The 22,042-nt window shown below is 42.1% G+C and overlaps 1 protein-coding gene across 8 annotated transcripts in view; it reads left to right on the forward strand.

Annotated features, from left to right (window-relative positions):
* The window catches only part of DLG1 (discs large MAGUK scaffold protein 1), a 740,792-nt gene extending 720,092 nt beyond the window's left edge, over positions 1-20,700 (forward strand). For 7 of the 8 annotated variants that reach the window (XM_045030010.1, XM_045030012.1, XM_045030018.1 and 4 more), the window contains 5 exons: positions 1,216-1,257; positions 13,605-13,655; positions 17,898-17,999; positions 18,282-18,454; positions 20,568-20,700. In XM_045030010.1, coding sequence (XP_044885945.1) covers positions 1,216-1,257; positions 13,605-13,655; positions 17,898-17,999; positions 18,282-18,454; positions 20,568-20,681 — 482 coding nt within the window. In that variant the 3' untranslated portion in view covers positions 20,682-20,700. The remainder of the gene's footprint in view (positions 1-1,215; positions 1,258-13,604; positions 13,656-17,897; positions 18,000-18,281; positions 18,455-20,567) is intronic. The other variant, XM_045030020.1, reaches the window with a different exon arrangement.
* Positions 20,701-22,042: the final 1,342 nt, after the last annotated feature.

The raw sequence follows: 22,042 nt of genomic DNA on the forward strand, positions 1-22,042 counted from the left end.
GAAAACGTTCATCAGGTTATCTGTCATGCTGTGCATAATTTACTTTTATAATATTTGCTAAATCACTAAAAGCTTATTTATATTTCAACCATGGATTCCCTCCTTCATAATCCACTTTCTTCATGATCTTGGTGTGAAGGAGCCATGCTGAATTTGTGAGATCACAAATACACTCCATGACAACAAGCTTGTGGTATCAGAAGTTCAGGCTTAGTAATTCATTGTAGGATGAGAAGATGAGCTGGGAAGGGAATGAGAAAATTCTTATTAAAACATGTGTATTGTACTTTAAGTCATAACAAAGGGAACATAGAAAAAACCTACCCATGTAAACATCCATCTGCTGTTTTGATCTGTATCAAATGCTGATTTATATACCCTTTATGCATTCTCTAAACTGTCAGTTTAATACATCAATACATCCTTCACCTGTGTTAATAAACTGTTGCTGTGCATAAGTCTCTAAAATGGAAAGCAATGTATATTTCACTTTTAAACAACATATAGCATAGAAACTTTCAAATCTGGTAAAACAGTCATTTTTAATTACGATAAAACACACAACACATTTTTATTAAGATAAACACACCATAAAATGTGTTGGTTATTATGTGAAAAGCATGAGTTCCACATTGATACTCGGCACAAGACTGTTAAGTTCTTAAAAGCAAAACAGAAAACAAAGTAGATCTTAATTCTGCAGTGCACTGCAGATAAATTATAAATGGTTAATTAACATACTATAAAAGGTAAAGTATCTACTACTGAACTAATTACTATACTCAGTGTATACTCCATTATTTTCTGCTGCTAGACTCTGTGCAGATTAGTGACATGTCTCTAGAGTGCATCCTGCATTAGTAACAAGTTTGGTCAATAACGTACCTTAAAGATGCAGTCCTACAGCTTTTGCATAGCAAAAATTTCTCATGAAGTAAATGCACAAGGATTGCAGGACTGGGTGTGAAACGTGGATTCATATTTTTTTCATAGTCTTCTATGCGAAAAATGTTTTATTACTACAGTTCTTTTTGTGTAATATTGAGCTAAACAATGAGAGCTATCAGAAATATCTTTTATATGCATGATCTATGGGTCTCATATCCTTAATCAGTGTCAGTATTGTCTTTCATCTTGATTGTTTGTCAGTTTTTCTTTTGAACCCCATGTCATTTAGTGTGTGTTCCTTATTTTTCCATTCTGTTGCAATTTCAGAACATGTAACCTCTAATGCCAGCGATAGTGAAAGTAGTTACCGTAAGTGTTATAAGTTCCTTCTTTATTTTTAATCCTTGTTACTACCTTTAAGTTTGGATTTATCTGGGTATTTTTTCCCAGATATTCATGTGATACATAAAATAAGATCACCTAATCAGCTCCAACTGAAATCCATATTTATCTGCTCAGATGAGTTGCTGAGAAATTTTCTGTTTATATCACTGAGAGTACTTAGGCCTTGTCAAAACAAAGTTTCACCATTTTTACTTAAATAGATTTTTACTAATAGATTTTGTTGAACTGGTGTGAACCCCTTGTAGACATTCTTATTTTGATATGAGTGACTAATTGACTTAAACTGAATCAAAATCAGCTTGGTTTAAACTGAAGTGAGACGGTCCACTTGATCTTTTGTACTAGTTTAACTAAATCAGTTTAAAATTTTACCTTTGGCTAAACCGGTGCAACTTTCTTCTGTAGACAAGCACTTAGTAAGTTTTGTACTAACAATGTAAGCTGATAAATTCAAGGCGTAATTGCATGCTTAAATATGAAATACTTGTTTTTTTAAAAGTGTGATATGTAAATATCTTTAATGAAAGTGAGGGTGAGTTAGTGTTCATTTCTCCTTCTCTTCAGGCTTTTACTTAGTATTGTCAAATAGGGCTGCTTATTTTGAGTTGTCTTCAAAGGCTATACAATGGATGACTAGTATTTAGCACCAGAATTAATGTTGTTAAATGAAACCCCTGGACTGTGTCATTCTAACTGCATGATACATTTTAAAGACTAGACTGAGTTGAAGAATTGTTGTTTTTATTACAGTAGCACCTTAAGGCCCAGACAAGGATTTAGGGCCCCATTGTGCTATGCACTGTACAAAGTTGTGTTAAAAAGATAGTCCCTTTCCCAAAGTGATTACTATTCAGGGCTTCGATCCTGCAATTTATTTCATGTAGACAGACCCCCCCACCCTTCCCTCAACAAAATTACTAAGGCTCCAAGCAGTCACAGGAGTGTCCCAAACACAGTGATTTGCGGGATCAAGACATAGTGTACAATAGAACAGATAGATGAAACATACAGGAAATTGATAGAGCTGAAGAACCAGGTAACAGACAGGCATACCTTAGCACTGTGAGTTTGAGCCAAGGCTCACCACCTGTTGTCTGTTTGCCAAGTATAAATTCCTGAAAGGTATTTTAGGAACTGTTGTTATAGAGTTTGGACAGAAGGTGGGGGAATGGGTCAGGAACAGGTAAATGAGTTTGGGAGCTTTGCATCCTTTTAAACAGACACTGCCAAGTCTATTTTGGCACAAAACTAAATGTTACTAATAGGAATATCATTAATAGAAAATATTTTAAGCAAACAAGTATTCTCTGGTTTGCAACCTTGATATTGCTGCACTCTTGAGAAAATGACAGTGAAATTGATAAGAAACTATTAACAAAAGTGAAACTGACTAGTCTTTGTATTGTAGAAACAGCAAGGATGAAGAAAAGTTAACTGATTGGTAATGTTAGCCACATAAGTAAATTTACACTTAAAAAACTGGGTTTTATTAACCGGACAGTGTTTCTTGAAAGCTGCTGTTTTCTTAAGTTTTCCAGTCACTCATCAGTGCTTCTATTTTGTCTTTATGATAGGTGATTCGTTATAGGTGATGATATGTGGGCTTTATTCTTCATTGGCAAAAACTCTATGCACATTATAAATGTTCTGTTGAATTTCTTGGCAGAATGTGTAATTCTAAGCAATAATTATTTTTATTAAAGTTACCTCTTTAATTTCTTCTTACTGCTGTCTAATATGAAAGTTATCTTGATTACAGATGAGTATGGTTGTTCAAAAGGTCCATTCTATTAATATCTGTTTTTCTAAAGTGTTCAACAGTATTGACAATATATACTTTTTGCCCTCAACCAATGGGTTGTTTATATTTGCTACTGCTGTTTCTGTTTAATGTTTTGCTTAACTGATTTTTGACTTTATAGGAAAGTGATTTTTTTCAAAAAGTATTTGATTACATATTAGCTTGAGTCCCTCATAGCTGAGTTGATAGTTGAGTGACTTTGTTTCTCTCTCAAGCCTAAAAGAGGTTCTGAAAGTATATACTGTCTTTCTCTAAAGCCATTTGCATGAGTTACTTTTTGAGGTGTTCAGTTTTCCAAGTTGCATGTTTTTTATCTTAACTACTAAGAAAAAATTTCAAATTGATGTGCATTCATCTATTGCTATAATAGACTCAGACCACAAAGTAAATAATCTAAAATAAAAGACAGTTCTTCTTCAAGTGATGGTCCCTATGTGTATTCCACATGTGGGTATCTATGCGCCTGAGTCCAGAAATTTGAGCAAGCAGAATCCACACATGCGCAGTAGATCTCCTTGTGCTCCAAATTGAGGACATAAAGGGGCAGTGCGAATCAATGTCTCTCCAGTTCCTCATTAATGCCACATGACCTGAGTTGGAATCCCATGTCCATTTCAATCTTCCTTTTTTGTGAAACTATAATACAATTTGTAAATAGTTTAGTAGTTAGTATTTTAATATTTTATAATTTACAGTTATTCCTCACTTCGGGATGCTTCTCCCTCCGAAGGGGGATTATGCCAAAAGTTCCAGGGTTCAAGAACTGTCTCCTCTGTTCCCATTCCGTCTCCATCAGAGATGACCACTGGTGCTGCTTTTATTGCCTTGGGATATTGCCACAAAGTGCAGTATCTGCCATTCTTTCCCTCTCTGAACTCGGGAGGGAGGAGAGCTCTGTCTGTGGAAGCACCTCATGGAGAAGGCTATGAAACCCCATTCAGATTCAGGCCAGGGAGACACCCCATCTCCACCCCATACAACAGCCTCAAATAATGAGCAGTACCCCTCTAGCACAAGCTCCGGAGTCGAAGCAAAAATTCTTAAGCCTAGCAAACCCTCTCACGAGAGTAGGGGACATGAACATAGTCATATTTCTGTCCAGATATGTCTCTGAGAGAGGATCTTTCTCCATTTCGGTCAAAGTCAGTGAGTCCTAAATCTTCTTTCCAAGAATGAAAGGCATGAAAGAAGAAGAATCTGATGTTATCGGTTCTGGCTTTGGATCCATCCTACAAACCTGAGGAGTGGAATCCAATGCATCTGTCTGGGATTTCAATGCTGGGATCCCATCCAACATTTTCCATGCAGGATCCCCTAAACACTAGACCTATGGATGACTTTGATCCACTGGTACCTTCCTCAGGAGCCCCCCCCCAGGTACCAAGGATAAGGTGACCAGATGTCCCGATTTTATAGGGACAGTCCCGATTTTGGGGTCTTTTTCTTATATAGGTTCCTATTACCCCCCACCCCATCCCGATTTTTCACATTTGCTGTCTGGTCACCGTAACCAAGGAAGACCGAGACCTTCACCTCGCTGGAGGGTATCTTCACTTTGCCCTGCCCACAGTCTCCCTTGCTATCAGATCCAGCTCTTTGTAGAGATATCTCGGCACCCAGGGAAACCACCCTGAGGGCAGGAATGTCAGCCACTATGATGTCTATAACTAACATCCTCCCACTGGTTCCATCTGTGCTGCCAGTAGAACAGGTGCCTATCATCTTGTCAAGTGAATGTGAGGCTCCTGATGAAACTCCTCCACCCACCCCCAAAAGGGGAGCAAGACTGGTCGGAGATCAAAGAAGGTATTGGAATCTCCCACCTCCTTCCAAATATGATTTTCCAGGGGACTGCTGGTACCCGATGCCATTGGTTCCTCCCCCTCTGGATGATCTCTACTTGTCTTATTGGGGCTTGTAGGATCCATACAACAGATACCTGGGATGTGTGCAGGAATCAGACAGACCCTCCTCTCCTAGCCAGTAACAGCTGGCTCCATCAGAATTTGTGGAGGAAGAAGACATCAAGCCAGGTCTGACTAGTAAGTCATCCTCCTCACTGGATGAACCAGTTGCCCCTTCATCCCACTGTCCACCTGATGTTCGCAAACTGTACCAGGAGTTGTTGCAGAGGGTAGCAGCTGAGCTGCAGATACATCACAGAGAGATTCAAGACACATAGCAGGATCTATTGGACACCTTTCAGCCCTCTGGCTTTTCAAGGGTGGCCCTTCCAGTTAATCAAGCCATCCTGAAATTCACCAGATCAATGTGGCACACACCTGTCTTTTGTTGCCCTACCCCAAAGAGAGCTGAGAAGTGGTATTTTGTACCAGCAAACGGGGCTGAGTCCATATTTACCCATCCAGCTCCCAACTCCTATGCAATCAGCAACAGAGAAGTCCAGGGCTCAGTATTCCAAGAATCCCACAACTGATAAGGTCACTAAATGCCTCTTCCTTTTGGGTCGGAAGATATTCTCTTCAGCTAGTCTCTAATTCAGAGCTGCCGACTACCAAGCAATGATGCAAAATATGATTTCCTTAATTATGCCAAATGTACAGAGTTTAAAGGCAAACTTTCTTAGCAAGACAGGGCCGAGTTCCAAGCCCTCATTGTCAAAGGCAGGCTGATGACCAAAACATCACTTCAAGAGGCAGTTGACATGGTTGATACTGTCTCTAGAGCCATCACCACAGCTGTAGTCTTAAGGAGTTATGGTTGCAATCTTCAGGGTTCCCCAGGGATGTCCAGAATGCCATCAAGCACCTTTCCTTGGTGAGTCTAACCTTTTTAATGCAAAGACTGAGAATCTTTGCACACTCTAAAAGACTCTGGAACAACCTTACACTCCTTGAACATTTACACCCCGGCCCCAAAGAGGAAACATCATAAGCAACAATATAGAACCAAACCACTTCCTTAGATGTCCTATCATCAATGCTCACGTGAACCTCCATGTAAGAAGCAAAGGACTCAGATAGATGGCTTCTTTTACCTTTACAACCACCACCCAATATTCAAGGGGTTCTTTAGATTATACGATTGAGGACTGCATGTTGACATTGATGCCCTGCCTCATTACTCCCCCTGCCTTTGGTGGTCACCTTACCACTTTGCTCTCAACTGGACAGAAATAACTATAGGCAAGTGGGTACCAAACATCATAACCACCAAAGCTGTGCAATCAAGTTTATCTTGCCTCCCCACCACAAACCACCTTTTGGGCCCCTTCTCGGGGACCACTCTCATGAGGAAATCTCTCTTCTTTAGAACCAATTCCTCCTCAGTATCAGGGGACTGGGTTCTACTTGCCATATTTCTTGGTCCCAAAGAAAATGCAGTGGATGGAGACTGATTCTCGACTTACGCCAGCTGAATGTATTCATCTGGAAATTCCTCATGGTCACACTGGCATCAGTAATCCCCTCTCTGGAAGAGGGCACTTGGTTTGCAGCCCTCAAGGTGAAGGATGTTCATTTTCATACAGATATTCACCTTTCCCACAGAAAGTTTCTTAGATTCCTCATTGGGCAGGACCACTTCGAATTCAGGGTCCTTCCATTCACACTAGCTGCATCACCCAGAGTCTTCACAAATGTCCTTTCAGTAGTAGCAGCTTGGATTAAATGAAATAGTTTTACTGTCTTTCTATATCTCAGTAACTGGCTTCTGACAGGCAGGTCCATCACAGAAGGCTAGTCAGCAACAGCATTCCTACTCCATCTTCCCTGGGAATTTCCATCAACTACAAAAAGACTACTCTGAGCAACCCAGAGGACCTTAGACTTCATAGGGGCAACCTTGGATTTGACTGCAGCAAGAGCCTATCTTCCCACTGAGAGATTCCACATCATGAGCAATCTAATAAAACACATCACTTTGACATTCTGCACTCCAAAGCACCCCATTTTTATCATGATGATGAGTCACTCCCAGAGTGCAACCTGGAATTGGGGTACCACTGAGCCCTCTGACTTACCAGCCTGGGTTCCCTCTCACACTGTGCTGCTGTGACAAGCTGCAGACTGCTCCCGGTCCTATACTCCCACCAGCAGTCACACAGGCAGGGACGTCCCCAGCTGCAGTTACATGCAGGCTCTGGCCAGCCACTGCATGAATCAACAATAGAGAGATTATTACCCTTTCTAATACCCCCAGCTCCCCACCAAGGACCCCAGAGCTGTACTGTCCTGCCCTGGTCAAAAACCTGACCAGTATGAATTTATTACCCAGTTCAGCCCTCCCTCGACATGGAGAGGAATATGCACAACACCTTTGTTAACTGAGCTGAGATTTTCCCAAACACTTCATTCAAAAACACACTGGTTAAGATAAAACAAAACAAGTTAAAATCTATCTTTCTGTAGTTAATTAGGTGATTATAAGCGATAGTAAACAGATCAAAGTAGATTACCTAGCAAATAAACAAAACTGCAATCTAAGCCTAATATACTAGATAGGATTTGAATTAGCAATATCTCACCCTGACTGATGATACAAGCAGTCCACCAAGCTTCCATAGACAGACTAGAAATCACTTTAGCCTGGGATCAGCACTTCCCTCAGTTCAGTCTTTGATCCTCAGGTGTTCCCAGGTATTCTCTTGTGTGGGGATTGAGCCTCTGAAATGATGTCATGCCCCATCTTTTATACTCTCTCCATATGGCAAGACTCTCCCCTTTGTGGAAAACTACAGGTACCAAAATGGAGTTCAGTGTCATGTGGTCTGGCCGCATGCCTTGCTGAGTCATAGCAGCCATTATCCATAGGCTGTCTGAGGAGACGCTCTTCCAAGGTCCACTGTCTTTGCTGATGGGCCATTAGCACTGTCTAGCTTCTTCATTGTTATATCTGAAAGGCTAGTTGTGGGTGTTTCCAACTTCACAACATCTTTCAGTAACACATGCATAGCAAAACTTTACAGCTTTGCATACAATGACAGCACATACAATCCAACAAGATATTCATATTTAGCAGATCAAGACTTTGAGAATGATACCTCACAAGGCATACTTTGTACAAAACATATCATCATTACATCACCACAGTAAGTATGGGGTGCTTTGGAGTGGAAAATGTCACATCACCCTCAAACCTCAGACCACTGTCAGGACTTGCCTTTCCAACCTTGGCCACATGGACTTATGAATCCACATTACACCAATTGCCAGGCTCCAACTCTGCTGTTTACAGACCTGGCTTCAATCTATCTACTCACCAGAAAAAGACAATGTCAGTGCCAAAGTAACAGTTCCAGCCAAGGTTTTGGTCTCTCTCACCTGGTGGACAAAGCTGGAGAAAGTTGGGATGGGATTTCCTTTCCCGACCCATGTATCAGAGGCAACTATGGTTGGATTCCTCCATATTGGGTTGGGGAGCTCTTACGAACAATCATACCACACCAGGATTTGGACCCATCAAGAGGCTGGGATGTACATCAGCTTACTGGAACTAAGGGCAGTCCATTGGACCTGCAGTGCATTGCTTCTGCTCAGCCGATCCTGTCACATGCAAGTAATATCAGATACCAGGTCAACTGTGTTCTGTGTAAACAAGCAGGGGGAACATCCTCTGAAAACATCCACTCAATGTGCGCGGCAGTCAAAAAAGCAAACAGAATGCTGGGACTAATTAAGAAGGGGATAGAAAATAGGACAGAAAATATCATGTTGCCTCTACATAAATCCATGGTACGCCCACATCTTGAATACTGTGTGCAGATGTGGTCTCCCCATCTCAAAAAAGATATATTGGAATTGGAAAAGGTTCAGAAAAGGGCAACAGAAATGATTAAGGCTATGGAATGGCTTCCGTCTGAGGAGAGATTAATAAGACTGGGACTTTTCAGCTTGGAAAAGAGACGGCTAAGGGGAGATATGATTGAGGTCCTATAAAATCTTGACTGGTGTAGAGAAAGTAGATAAGGAAGTGTTGTTTACCATTTCTCATAACACGAACTATGGGTCACCAAATGAAATTAATAGGCAGCAGGTTTAAAACAAGTAAAAGGAAGTATTTCTTCACACAACGCACAGTCAACCTGTGGAACTCCTTGCCAGAGGATGTTGTGAAGGCCAAGACCATAACTGGGTTCAAAAGAGAACTAGATGAATTCATGGAGGATAGGTTGATCAATGGCTATGAGCCAGGATGGGCAGGAATGGTGTCCCTAGCCTCTGTTTGCCAGAAGCGGGGAATGAGCGACAGGGGATGGATCACTTGACAATTACCTGTTCCGTTCATTCCCTCTGGGGCACCTGGCACTGGCCACTGTCGGAAGACAGGATACTGAGCTAGATAGACCTTTGGTCTGACCAGTAGGACCATTCTTATTTTCTTAAACAAGATCCCTCCCTCTTTGTGTGGAGATAGTCAACGTCTGGAGTTGGTGTATCAGACATCACATCACTCTCTTAGCGGTATATCTACCAGGCATGTAAAACTCCCTAGCAAATACTCAGCAGATATTTTTCAACAGACCACGAATAGGAGATTCACAATTTTGTTCTCAACAACATCTTCAGCCCGTGGGGAAAACACTGTCATGGGATCTGTTTGCCTCAAAAGAGAACATAAAACTTCTCTTTTACTGCTCCAGAATGCTCTGGGCTGAGGCTCAAAGGGCAGCTCTCTTCTGTTACCCTGGAGGGACCTCCTATCCCATCTCTCTGATACCACAAGTCCTGCAAAAGATCTGTCATGACAGAGCTCAGGTCATCCTTATTGAGCTCAGTTGGACAAGTCACGGCTGATTCTCAGACCTCCTGAGAATTTTGACCTGTCCACCCATCGACATCTGACCATTTCTGGATCTATTGATTTAACACAATGGCACAATAAGGCATCCCAAATTGGTGCCAGTGTAACTCAAGGTCTGGTACTGTATTTGGATGGACATCAGATGTAGAGCTTTCGTGCTCAATAGCAGTTCAATCCATCCTCAACCAGAGCAGAAAGGATTCGACTATAAAATGTTATTAAGCCAAATGGAAAAATTTCTCCTTTTGGTCATGACAACACCAGTTATCTCCAGAGTCCGCTGGAATCCCGGCTATCCTAGATTACCTACTTAGCTTTAAGATGTCAGTTCTCTCTCTCAGTTAGCCATGGGTCCATCAGGCAGCAATCTGTGCTGTTCCTCCTCCTATTGAGGATCACACTGTTTTCACTCATCCTATGACATCTAGTAAGTCCTTAAAGGAATCTAGATCTTTTCCACAATTGGTAAGGCCAGTGTTTCAGTGGGCCCTCAACCTCGTTCTGTCAGCGCTCACCAAACCTTTTTGAATTATTAGCCACCCGTTCTATGTCCCATCACAGGATGAAAGTTGCCTTCCTAGGCCCTATCACATGAACAAGAAGGGTGAGCGAACTGGAAGCACTCATGGCAGATCTACCATTTACTACTATTCATAAAGCAAAGGTCTCTCTTTGCCTTCACCCCAAAATTCACCCCAAAGTAATTACAGAGTTTCTTATCAGTCAACCTAACCACTTACCAATATTTTTTCTAAAGCTGCCAGCCTCCAGTGAGGAGTGCATCAGACAGGCACTAGCCTTTTATATGCAAAGAACAAAAACAATTAGAAAAACTCCAAGACTTTTTATTACCATAACAGAGAGGTAGAGGGTGAAGCTGTATCTGCCCTGAGGCTCTCTAAATGGATTTCAGCCTGCATTATCCTTTGCTATCAACTATCTCATATTCTCCCCCTCCCTCCCATAGAGGGCGTGAGAGCCAGGGGTGGCACCGGGGGGAGAGGGCGGAAGGCGAGAGGGCAAAGCCCTCCCCCACACACGCTCTCCTGACACATTCAGTAAAATAGTGTCCCCAGGCTGGTTGTTCTGCTGCTGCTGGGGTCTCAGAGGCAGGGCGGTGCTGAACAGGCAAGTCTCCTTTCCCTGCCTAGAGAGAACGGCAGCAGCAGAGGAGCTCGGGCTGCCACTCCTGATGGTCAGCAGGGGTGGTGCTGCCTTTCTAGGTTTCCCTGCATGCTGTCCATAGAGAAGGGGTAATGCGAGGACTTGGAGCTGGCTCTGAAGGTGCTGGTTCTGAGAAAGGGGTACTATGGAGTTGGCCTGGGGAACAGTGTTGCCACTGCCAGGCCTTTTTTACTGCACAGCCTGTGCAGGTGCCTCCCAGGATTTTGCTGCCATCTCCTAGTAGTACCTAAGGCAGCATGAGGCAGGGCTGGGCTGGCTTAGTCCCAGGCATTTGGCTGGAATGAAGGGCCAGCCTGGCCACCAGAGGATGCTACCGTGGAGTGGGGGGATGGCACAGAAATCCACCAATTTGGGGCTCCGAATTACATCTGTTAAGGCTCGTCCCCTACCCTTCTTGGCTCACTCAACTCCAGCCTCTATACCCATGCCCCAACCCCTGGGTGTCTACCCCAACATCATCCCTCTGCTGGGATCTCCCTCCCCCCTGCCAAGTCTCTTGATCCTATTCCACACCCCCAACCCCTAAACTCCACCTCCTGCCCCCCATGGCCTCCATACCAGGTGTGGATTTTAGTCACACCCCACCCCACAAAACAAGACACTCCCCATCTGCTGCAGAATTGCCGTTTTAGTTAGCATGCAAAGCTGATGCTATTTGGTAAAATTTCAGGAAACGTGGGGTAAATTTTTTATACTTCGCCACCTGCTTGAGATCCCAAGTGATGCCCTAGTGACAGCCCATTCTACCAGAGTACAAGCAACCTCTACAGCATCTTTGTGAGACATACCTTTAATAGAAAAATATAGGGCAGCTACCTGGAGCTCATTACAAGCTTTTACAAGACACTGCTTTGGTCCAGTCTTCTACTACAGATACAGCTGTGGCAACAGCAATCTTGCAGAAAGCCATAACATCTGCATCCCACCATTTCCTCCTTGAATACTGCCTACTAATCTCCCACGTGTGGAATACATGTAGAGGCCATCACTTGAAGAAGAAATGGAGGTTGGTTACTTACAACTGGAATGGTGGTTCTTCAAGATGTGTGGTCCTCTACCCACCATCTGTCCCCTCTGCTGTGGATCACATCTAGATTTGCGATAAGAAAAGGAACTGGACAGGTGTCAGTCTGTGCTGCCCTTTATGCCCTCAGTTCAGAGCACAAGAAAATCTATGGCATGCATGTGGACCAATAGACCCTATTTGCTAGAATTTCCAGACTCATGTGCCTGATGCCGATATGTACCCATGTGTGGAATACAGATAGGACCACACATCTTGAAGAACCTCCAGTGAGAGGTAAGTAATGTCCATTTCCTCTGAAATTACAAACTTTGTTGTTGTTTTTTTTAAAAAGCATGCTCTCTGCTTTGAAATAAAAGAGGGTGGGGGATATTTATAGCAATATATGAATTTAGAAAGACCTTCAGATGTCATCCATTGCTATACAATTGTAGCAGGATTAAGGTCACTTATTACACATGAATGTGTATAATGAACTTCAATGAATTCTCCAAAAATTAGCCAAGCAAGCTATTAGTTGTATTAGTTGAATATTCAAAAGGACATCTTGTTTAAAGAATAATTAATGTATAATCTGAATTGCTAGCTTTTGAATTTTTAATTTTATAGTCTGTCAATTAGTTGACTTGATTGATAAATTTTAATAAAATCGTATTGTGAAAAATTTTCATCATGTTGAACACTAAACTTTTTAATAGTGCAGTGATGGCAGCTGAAGTATATTTCATATGCTTGCATTTGACATTTAAATGCTTGCAGCTATTGAAGGTCAATATTAAGTTGTTGTTTTTTCTCATTCACTGCTGATATGCTTTCCGGAGCTGAGAACGGTCTCAGTATTTACATCTTTCCAAGTTCAAATTTAAAATTCCTTTGTCATAAATAAAATGTGTTGATAAGCATTATTTTGCATATACAGTATAAAAATGCCTTTTCTTAATTAAGAACTGTACTATATACAGATATTTTGGCTAAATATCAATTTATGAAAAAGCTTATGCAACAGCTTAAGACAGTCATATACAAGTTTGGGGCATTTTTTGTTTAAATGTAAAACAAGAAAATCTGCAGTCTAAATATTGACTATCTAGTGTAGAAAGGATCTCAATGCAAGTGCTTCTGCGTCTAGCAGTGAATGACAGCATTGATGCATTGTGTTCAGTAAAACATTTGCAAGAGCATTTAATAGTTCCTAAAACTTCCCTTATCTCATGCTTGATGTAAATTAAACATGCTAACATTTCCCATAAAAATCTTCATGCTGCAACTAAGGTTATTTACACTTTATGTATTTAATAAAACAGGTATGTCCATTTTATAATGAAATTTTTGTTTGGCTTATATTTGTGATTTTCTGATGTATCACTCTATAGAGAACTTCCTTCATCAGTATAACCATGACATATTTTGTTGAGGACTGTCTGATCTAATTTTCTTTCATTAAAGAACTAAAGTTTTCTACGTGTATGCCAAATTTTTTAAAACAAAAGCTACTTACCACTTCAGCAAATTTCCTTACATATGTGTTTAAATTTTTAGGTGGCCAAGAAGAATACGTCTTGTCTTATGAACCAGTCAGCCAACAAGAAGGTTTGTAGAACCTATTAAATTAAAAAAAAAAAATTTATTAAGATATCAAAAAGTTCCAAGTATCAGGGTGTAGCCGTGTTAGTCTGTATCCACAAAAACAACAAGGAGACCCGTGTCATCTTAAAGACTAACGGATTTATTTGAGCATAAGCTTTCGTGGGTAAAAAACCCACTTCTTCAGACCCACGAAAGCTTATGCCCAAATAAATCTGTTGGTCTTTAAGGTGCCACCAGACAAAATGTTCCAAGTGTCTCTAGACACTGACATTACACTTAACACCCCAAAAACCTATTATACAGTACTTGAATTAAAATATTATTCCAGTACATACATTATAATGCCATTAATACTAATGAGTGCCAGTCCCTAGTAATATCTATACACCACTGACTTTACACAGGGATAATTTATGTTTAAGAGTTGTATCTGAATTTGAATCCTGTCAGATCATAGAGCTTGATTACTTGTTTTTAAATAGGCTAATATCTTCCTATCATAGAATATTAGGGTTGGAAGAGACCTCAGGAGGCCATCTAGTCCAATCTCCTGCTCAAAGCAGAACCAACAGCAACTAAATCATCCCAGCCAAGGCTTTGTCAAGCCAGGCGTTAAAAGCCTCTAAGGATGGAGATTCCACCACCTCCCTAGGTAACACATTCCAGTGCTTTACCACCCTCCTAGTGAAATAGTTTTTCCTAATATCCAACCTAGACCTCCCTCGCTGCAACTTGAGACCATTGCTTCTTGTTCTGTCATATGCCACCACTGAGAACAGCCGAGCTCCATCCTCTTTGGAACCCCCCTTCAGGTGGTTGAAGGCTACTATCAAATCCCCACTCACTCTTCTCTTCTTCAGACTAAATAACCCCAGTTCCCTCAGCCTCTCCTCATAAATCATATGCCCAGCCTCCTAATCATTTTCGTTGCCCTCCGCTGGACTCTCTCCAATTTTACCACATCTCTTCTTCAGTGGGGGGACCAAAACTGGACACAATACTCCAGATGAGGCCTCACCAATATCGAATGGAGGGGAATTATCACGTCCCTCGATCTGCTGACAATGCCCCTATTTATACAGCCCAAAATGCCGTTACCCTTCTTGGCAACAAGGACACACTGTCGACTCATATCCAGCTTCTCATCCACAGTAACCCCTAGGTCCTTCTCTGCAGAACTGCTGCCTAGCCATTCGGTCCCTAGTCTGTAGGCAGTGCATGGGATTCTTCCTTCCTAAGTGCAGGACTCGGCACTTGTCCTTGTTGAACCTCATCAGATTTCTTTTGGCCCAATCCTCCAATTTGTCTAGGTCACTCTGGACCTTATCTCTACCCTCCAGCTTATCTACCTCTCCACCCAGCTTAGTGTCATCTGCAAACTTGCTGAGGGTGCAATGAATCCCATCATCCAGATCTTTAATAAAGATCAGAGGAGTAGCTGTGTTAGTCTGGATCTGTAAAAAGTGACAAAGAGTCCTGTGGCACATTATAGACTAACAGACATATTGGAGCATAAGCTTTCGTGGGTGAATACACGTGCATCCGACGAAGTGGGTATTCACCCACGAAAGCTAATGCTCCATTACGTCTGTTAATCTATAAGATGCCACAGAACTCTCTGTCGCTTTTTAATAAAGATGTTGAACAAAACCAGCCACAGGACCGACCTCTGGGGTACGCCACTTGATACCAGCTGCCAACTAGACATTGAGCCATTGGTCACTGCCTGTTGAGCCCGACAATCTAGTCAGCTTTCTATCCATCTTATAGTGCATTCATCCAATCCATACTTTTTTAACTTGCTGTCAAGAATACTGTGGGAGACCATATTTAGCTTTGCTAAAGTCAAGATATATCACATCCACTGCTTTCCCCATATCCACAGAGCCTGTTATCACATCATAGAAGACAATCAGGCATTACTCCCAGCCATTACCTCTCTTGTGTGGAGACCCATGCCTTACACTGAAATATTCCCAGCAAGCCAGTTTGCCTGTAGGCCAGCACCTATGCTTTGTTTTCTTTCTCTGAGGGCATTGCCAGCAGGTACAAGTTACTACGCAGCTCTTTCTAAGCAAGAACCTTTATTTTTAGGGTAAAATTATTGGAGAGAACATTTTTTTAAAAAAGGAAGTTCTGATACACATGCTAAAAGCTTACAAGAGGTTACCCATCTCTCTTATAGGGCCCCAATAGGCCAAAGTCTTTCCAAGCCTTTCGCAGGAGTTGAGGGCCCTTGGACAAGAAGGTCCTGTCTATTTGCTGTATCAGAAAAAAGGAACTGAGTCAGTTTAAATCTGGCTTTAAATCAAAAGCCCTTTCTTTATCTGTTGGTGTCTGCAAAATCCAGTTTGAACCAGTGTATGCAACCCTCCTCAGGGAGTGGTACCTCTCTGGAGGTATTTAAGACCTAAGTGATTCACTTTAATCACCTCGCACTGGTCATAGTTCCTAGTAGAGCTGTGGAAACTCTCCCCGCCACCCCAGAGTTGCGTATATAAACCATTCATACACGTAATACAATTTGGTCCCCAAAGATATTACATGCAGATTTAATATCTTATCAGACTCAGCATCCTGCAGGTCCCATTGTTTTCAGAATAGCAAGTCTGAAAATATAGCAACTATATTTAGATTCATAAATGTAGCTGTTGGATGATGAGCTCTTTTGAAATCTTGCCCTTTAGCACGTAAATAAGTGATCAATTTTTCCAAGCTGTGGAGCACTCAGCAGATCACATTGACTTCAATATAGATTTACTCCTGAGGGCATTCTGTGCCAAAAAATTAAAAATTCTATCCATAATATTTTAAAATTCTGCTAGTTTTATTTGTTAATAAATAAAAAATAATAAAAATAACCCTGCAGCTCCTCCTCCCCCCCCATCCCCAGGACATGGATTCAGCGGTGAGGCTTCACCCAACCCTAACACAGCACAAGGCCTGGGCTTGCCCCAGAAACACCCTAGGGCTCTGTGCCAGGCGCACCAGGTGTGGCGCACGCAGGCTCAACCAGGCAGGACCAAGTGTGGAGGGGCTCAGTGTGGGGGGATCCAGGTGTGAGGTGAGAGGATTCTGTGTGGGACAATCTGTGTGCAGGCAGCTGAGTGTGGTATCTAGGTGTGGGGGGATCTGGATGCACAGAGGTTCATTAGGGGGGTTCCAGGTGCAGGGGCAATGGGACTCTGCAGTGGCTTCCAGGTGAAGGTGGTTGGAGATCAGCGGGGGGCCTGGGTGCTGGGGAAGTGGGGCTTGGTGGTGTGGGGGGTCTGGGTGCAGTTATTTGGGTTCAGTGGTGTGGGCTTCTGCATGTGGGGGCTCAGGGTGGTGTAGGGGGTAGGGCTCATCAGGGTGGCGGATTGAGTTAGGGAGATCAGCAGGGGGTGGTCTGGGTGCAGGGGTGGGGATGGGGTGGTAGGGGATCTGGGTGCAGGGGGGGCTCTAGATGCAGGGGTTGAGGTTCAGTGGGGTGGCATTTGGGTATGAAGGGCATGGGGGGTTCTGGATGTACCGGGTGAGGCTTGGCAAAGGTGTCTGGGTATTGGAAGTCCAGATACATGAGGGTTGGGTGGATGGGGGAGCAGCTCCCTGTACAGTGACCCCCTCCTCCCACAGCTGAGAAGCTATGTGGTCAGGAAGCAAGGGAGGATGCTGAGCTTTCTGCAGCTGGGAGAGGTTTCTGTGGGTGAGTCTGGCACAGCCCAAACAATTCCTTGCAGGGGAAGAGGAAGTCCAATTCTGCCTCCAGCCCGACTGGGACTAGTAGCTGATCCCGGCTCAGGGCAGGAGCCACTGGCTGGGGTATCCCCAACCCTGTGGTGATTTATCTCTCTGCCGGCTGCCTGAAATGATGTACCTGTGCTGCTAGGGAGTGGTACATGACTGTTCTTCCAGCTTCCCTTTGCTACCCTGTCAGAAAGTCATTTTTCTGTGTGGAAGCAAAGAAATCTGCGGAGGACATGAATTCTGCGCACACGCAGTGACACAAAATTCCCCCAGGAGTATAGATTGGCCTACAACCTTCTATAATTTCTCCCACCAGGAATAAATGTTGTCTGTTTCAACTGTATCTTAATAAATTTGTTAGTCTCTAAGGTGCCACAAGTACTCCTGTATCTTAATGGTATAATATAATATAACTGTAATCTATAATCACAATTATAATAAAGCTTGTTTTGGTGAAATTTGAAGGTGTTTTAATGATCAGACTATAATGAAGAAATATTATCAATCTATCTTTGACAGTCAATTACACTCGGCCAGTGATTGTTTTGGGACCCATGAAAGACAGAATAAATGATGATTTAATCTCAGAATTTCCAGACAAATTTGGATCATGTGTTCCACGTAAGTCCCAGCAAATACCATAGTGAATTTAATCAAATAAGTGCTGTCATAGTCCTTCTGTGACCTCTCTGTGTTGAAGCTCAATAATTTTTATATTGTGACATGTCTTTACCTCCTAAAATTATTTAAGTGTTAAATTTGTATCCATTTCTCATTTAACAATTTTACACTATAAATGGAAGACATTCTCTGGAAATATTTGCTTTCAGGTATTGTAGAAAACATTTAATTTGTGGTAAAAGTTGTAGTTTTCTGCTTAAAGAGCTCTACTTATCTTTAAAGATACTACCAGACCAAAACGAGATTATGAGGTGGATGGCCGAGATTACCACTTTGTCACCTCTCGAGAGCAAATGGAGAAGGATATTCAGGATCACAAATTCATTGAGGCTGGCCAGTACAACAATCACCTTTATGGAACAAGTGTCCAGTCAGTGCGGGAAGTAGCAGAAAAGGTAAATCTAGTGCCAGTGTGAGACTTCCATTTTCTGAAATGATATTTTTAAGTTTCACAGCTATATGGGTAGGTCTTCGTTTATATACCATGCTCCTCTGAACATGCATAATAAATAGCATAAATACTTAGAATTATAAACAGAGAATAGGATCAAGTAGCCGTGTTAGTCTGGATCTGTAAAAGCAGCAAAGAGTCCTGTGGCATCTTATAGACTAACAGACGTATTGGAGCATGAGCTTTCATGAGTGAATACCCACTTCGTCGAATACAAGACGAAGTGGGTATTCACCCACGAAAGCTCATGCTTCAATACGTCTGTTAGTCTATAATGTGCCACAGGACTCTTTGCTGCTTAAACAGGGAATAGGAATGCTATAATTTATATATATATACAACCAATTCTATCCACTATTTTAATACTATCATTTACAGAAAAACCCTTGCTCCTTCACACACAAAAATCTATTTCCTCTAGCAAGGATTTAACAGAGTGATATAGTGATGTCTCATATTATTAAGATCTTGTCTATTCACAAACAAAAAGTGCATTTAGTTACAGTTAAAGTTACATCAGGACACACCTCATCCACCCAAAACCTTAAAAGAATGGAAATAAAAAGTTAAAGGGAAAGACCTCTGCATTCCTTTCAATGTTCATATTGCCTACGGTGCTATCAGTAACACACTCCCAACACTTAGTAATCCATCTCTAATAAATACGAAAAAGCAAGACGTAGTCCATCTTCTTCAAACTTGCACTCTGCAAGTTTGGTTGATAAAGGTAACTGCAGAGATGTAATATACTTAAAGTTTTGAAAGGCACTTGACTTAGTGCCGCATGACATTCTGATTAAAAACTTAAGCACTATACAATTTCAATAAAGTCCACAGTAGCTGGATTAAGAACTAGCTGACAGATTTCAAAAAATAGCAGTCAGAGGGCAGCTATCATCGAATGAAGGTGTTCCTAGTGTTTATTTTATTAAAAATGCATTTTAATACAGCCAAATGCATGAAAAGGATTTAGGGATCATAGTAAACAAACAACTCAACATAAGCTTCCAATACAATGCTGTAGCAAAACAAGCTAATCCAATCTTTGGCTCTATAAACACAGGAGCATTGTGAGCAAGAGTAGGGAAGTGATTTCACCTCTGTATACAGAATAAGAGAGAGTAGTACTGGAGTACTGCATACAGTTCTGGTGTTCACATTCTAAAAAGAATGCCGAAAAATTTGAGAGTGTACAGAAAGAAAACAAAAATTATTCAGGAGCTGCAAAAAAGCCTTACTGTGTGAGATTTAAAGGGCTACATTTGTTTAGCTAATGCAAAAGAAAATTGAGAGTTGACTTGATTAGTGTATTAATGCCTTCATGGGAAGAAAATCACAGGTACTAAAGGGCTATTTAATCTAGTGGAGAAAGGCATAAAAAGAATTAATGACTGGAAATTGAAGACAAATTCAGATTAGAAATAAGGCACAAATTTTAGCAGTGAAGGTGATTACATTGGAACAAACTTCCCTAAAATAGAGGGAGAAAGGTGGGCGACACATGTGGAGTTTGTGGGAGGAATGGATGAATGCAAGAAGCACCTGGTATGTGCTGTTCACTAAGCCTAGTATGCTTAGAAGGAACAAAATGTGCAATCCTCTAGTACATCTAAAACCTAGAGAAGAAAATCCCCAACCAATATTAAAAGGCAGGGTAATTTCTTGAAATAGTGACACTGCATTACATATGTGACAGATATGTGAAAAGTAGGGCATTGTACAGGCCAGTGTCACTTCCAGTTATAAAACAAAGTATTATCAACCCATATTCATTAGGACTAGTTAAGGCCAACACAACTCTAAAGGCTGGCGTTTTGATTGGAATAGTGCCTTATCCTTAGATATAATTTTTTTAATCAGTGTGTACTACTGAAATAAATTTGACTGCAATTGGAAACTCTTAGGGTGATGAAATCCTGATTCCATTGACATCAGTGGGAAAAACTCCCACTGATTTAATTGGGGCCAGGCTTTCACTTCTAAATTGCATGTAATATGCACGTGTGTAACTTGAGGACTTTACTCTCTTCCCTCTCCCCTCCCCCCTTCTGCTTTAGGGGAAACACTGCATTCTTGATGTTTCTGGCAATGCGATCAAGAGGTTGCAGATAGCCCAGCTGTACCCAATCTCCATTTTTATTAAACCCAAATCAGTGGAAAACATCATGTGAGTAAAAACAATGTACCTGAAGCTCACTTGTTTCAAAGACAGTGAAGGGTTTTTAAAAAAATAGCTATAAATCATTTGAAAGATAATATAAAACCCACTTTTAAAAAATGTAATTGTTTTGTGTATGTAACTTTCTACATTGAATTCCCAAGGGGACTTTTAAGGCTGGGTGGTTCTTTGATTCCTGGTTCCTATATGTATTCCACAGATGGGTACTCATGCTTGCCATCCACCAGAGACTGGAAATTCTAACAAGCCGCATCCGTTGGCCCAAACATGCGCAGTAGTTCTCATGCTCCAGACTGAGGGCATAGGCGCCAGTGCAAGCCAAATCCTCCCCAGTTCCTCCTTACAGCTGCATGACCTGAGTCAGAATCCCTGTGTCCACAGATTTCTCCAGTTTTTTCTTTATAGCCTATAAATAGATATAGTAAATAGTTTGACTTAATATAGTATAGTTAGTATCATTCTTTCCCCATACTGGGGAGTCCCTCCCCAGGGTCTGGGACTATGCCCAGTGTTCTGGGTTTCAGGAAGCGTCTCTCTTGCTCTTGCTCCTTCACCGTGATCAGCGAACACCTCTACCATTTGGGTATCTTCAATGTGCCGCATCGGTCGATCGTTTCCTCCGTGAACATGCAAATCTCGTGAGCTTCAACTGAGGAAACACCTTATGGAAAAGGCTGAGACCACACTCTGATGCGGGGCAGAATGCTTACACTCTACTTTGGCCCCAAGAGACAAACAGCACCCCTCCAAGCACAAGCTTGTGAGCAGAGACTACTGCTACTAAGCCGAAGGACTCCTCATGCAATGCTTCCAGTGAAAGTAGGCTGCACTCCCACAGTCACAAGGACAGATCTCCATCCAGATCTGTTCATAAAAGACGAGGTCCCTCCCTGAGCTGGTCAGGTGAGCCTTCGCATGTAAATCCTAAGGGCTCAGGAACACTGAAAACCCCCAGTCAGAGGGTAAAATGCAAAAGAAAAAGGATCTGACTCCTAAGCACAAGGACTGACATCTGCTGGCTCCATGCAGGACCTGACTCTTTGGCGGTACTGGCCCGTCCCTCAAAGGACCACCCAACTGCAGTCTTTTGGGACACATCAGAATTCTCAGCCCCATTCGTCAGAACACCCCAAACACCAGAATCTATGGACACTTGCACTTCCCTGGAGGATATCTTTCTCCCTTTCCCCCAGTCACCCTCTCTTCTCTAGCCCGATCCTTCCAGGGACATTTTCACACCAGAGGATGAGACGACTTCAGTGAGACAGGAACCATCTTTTCTTCTTTGAGTAGTGTATCTAGGAGTGCTCCACTTTAGTCCCTTCATGTGCGCATGCACTTCTCAAGCTCTTG

The sequence above is a fragment of the Mauremys mutica genome, chromosome 9, assembly GCF_020497125.1.
Source record: "Mauremys mutica isolate MM-2020 ecotype Southern chromosome 9, ASM2049712v1, whole genome shotgun sequence".
In the NCBI taxonomy this organism is placed as follows: Eukaryota; Metazoa; Chordata; order Testudines; family Geoemydidae; genus Mauremys; species Mauremys mutica.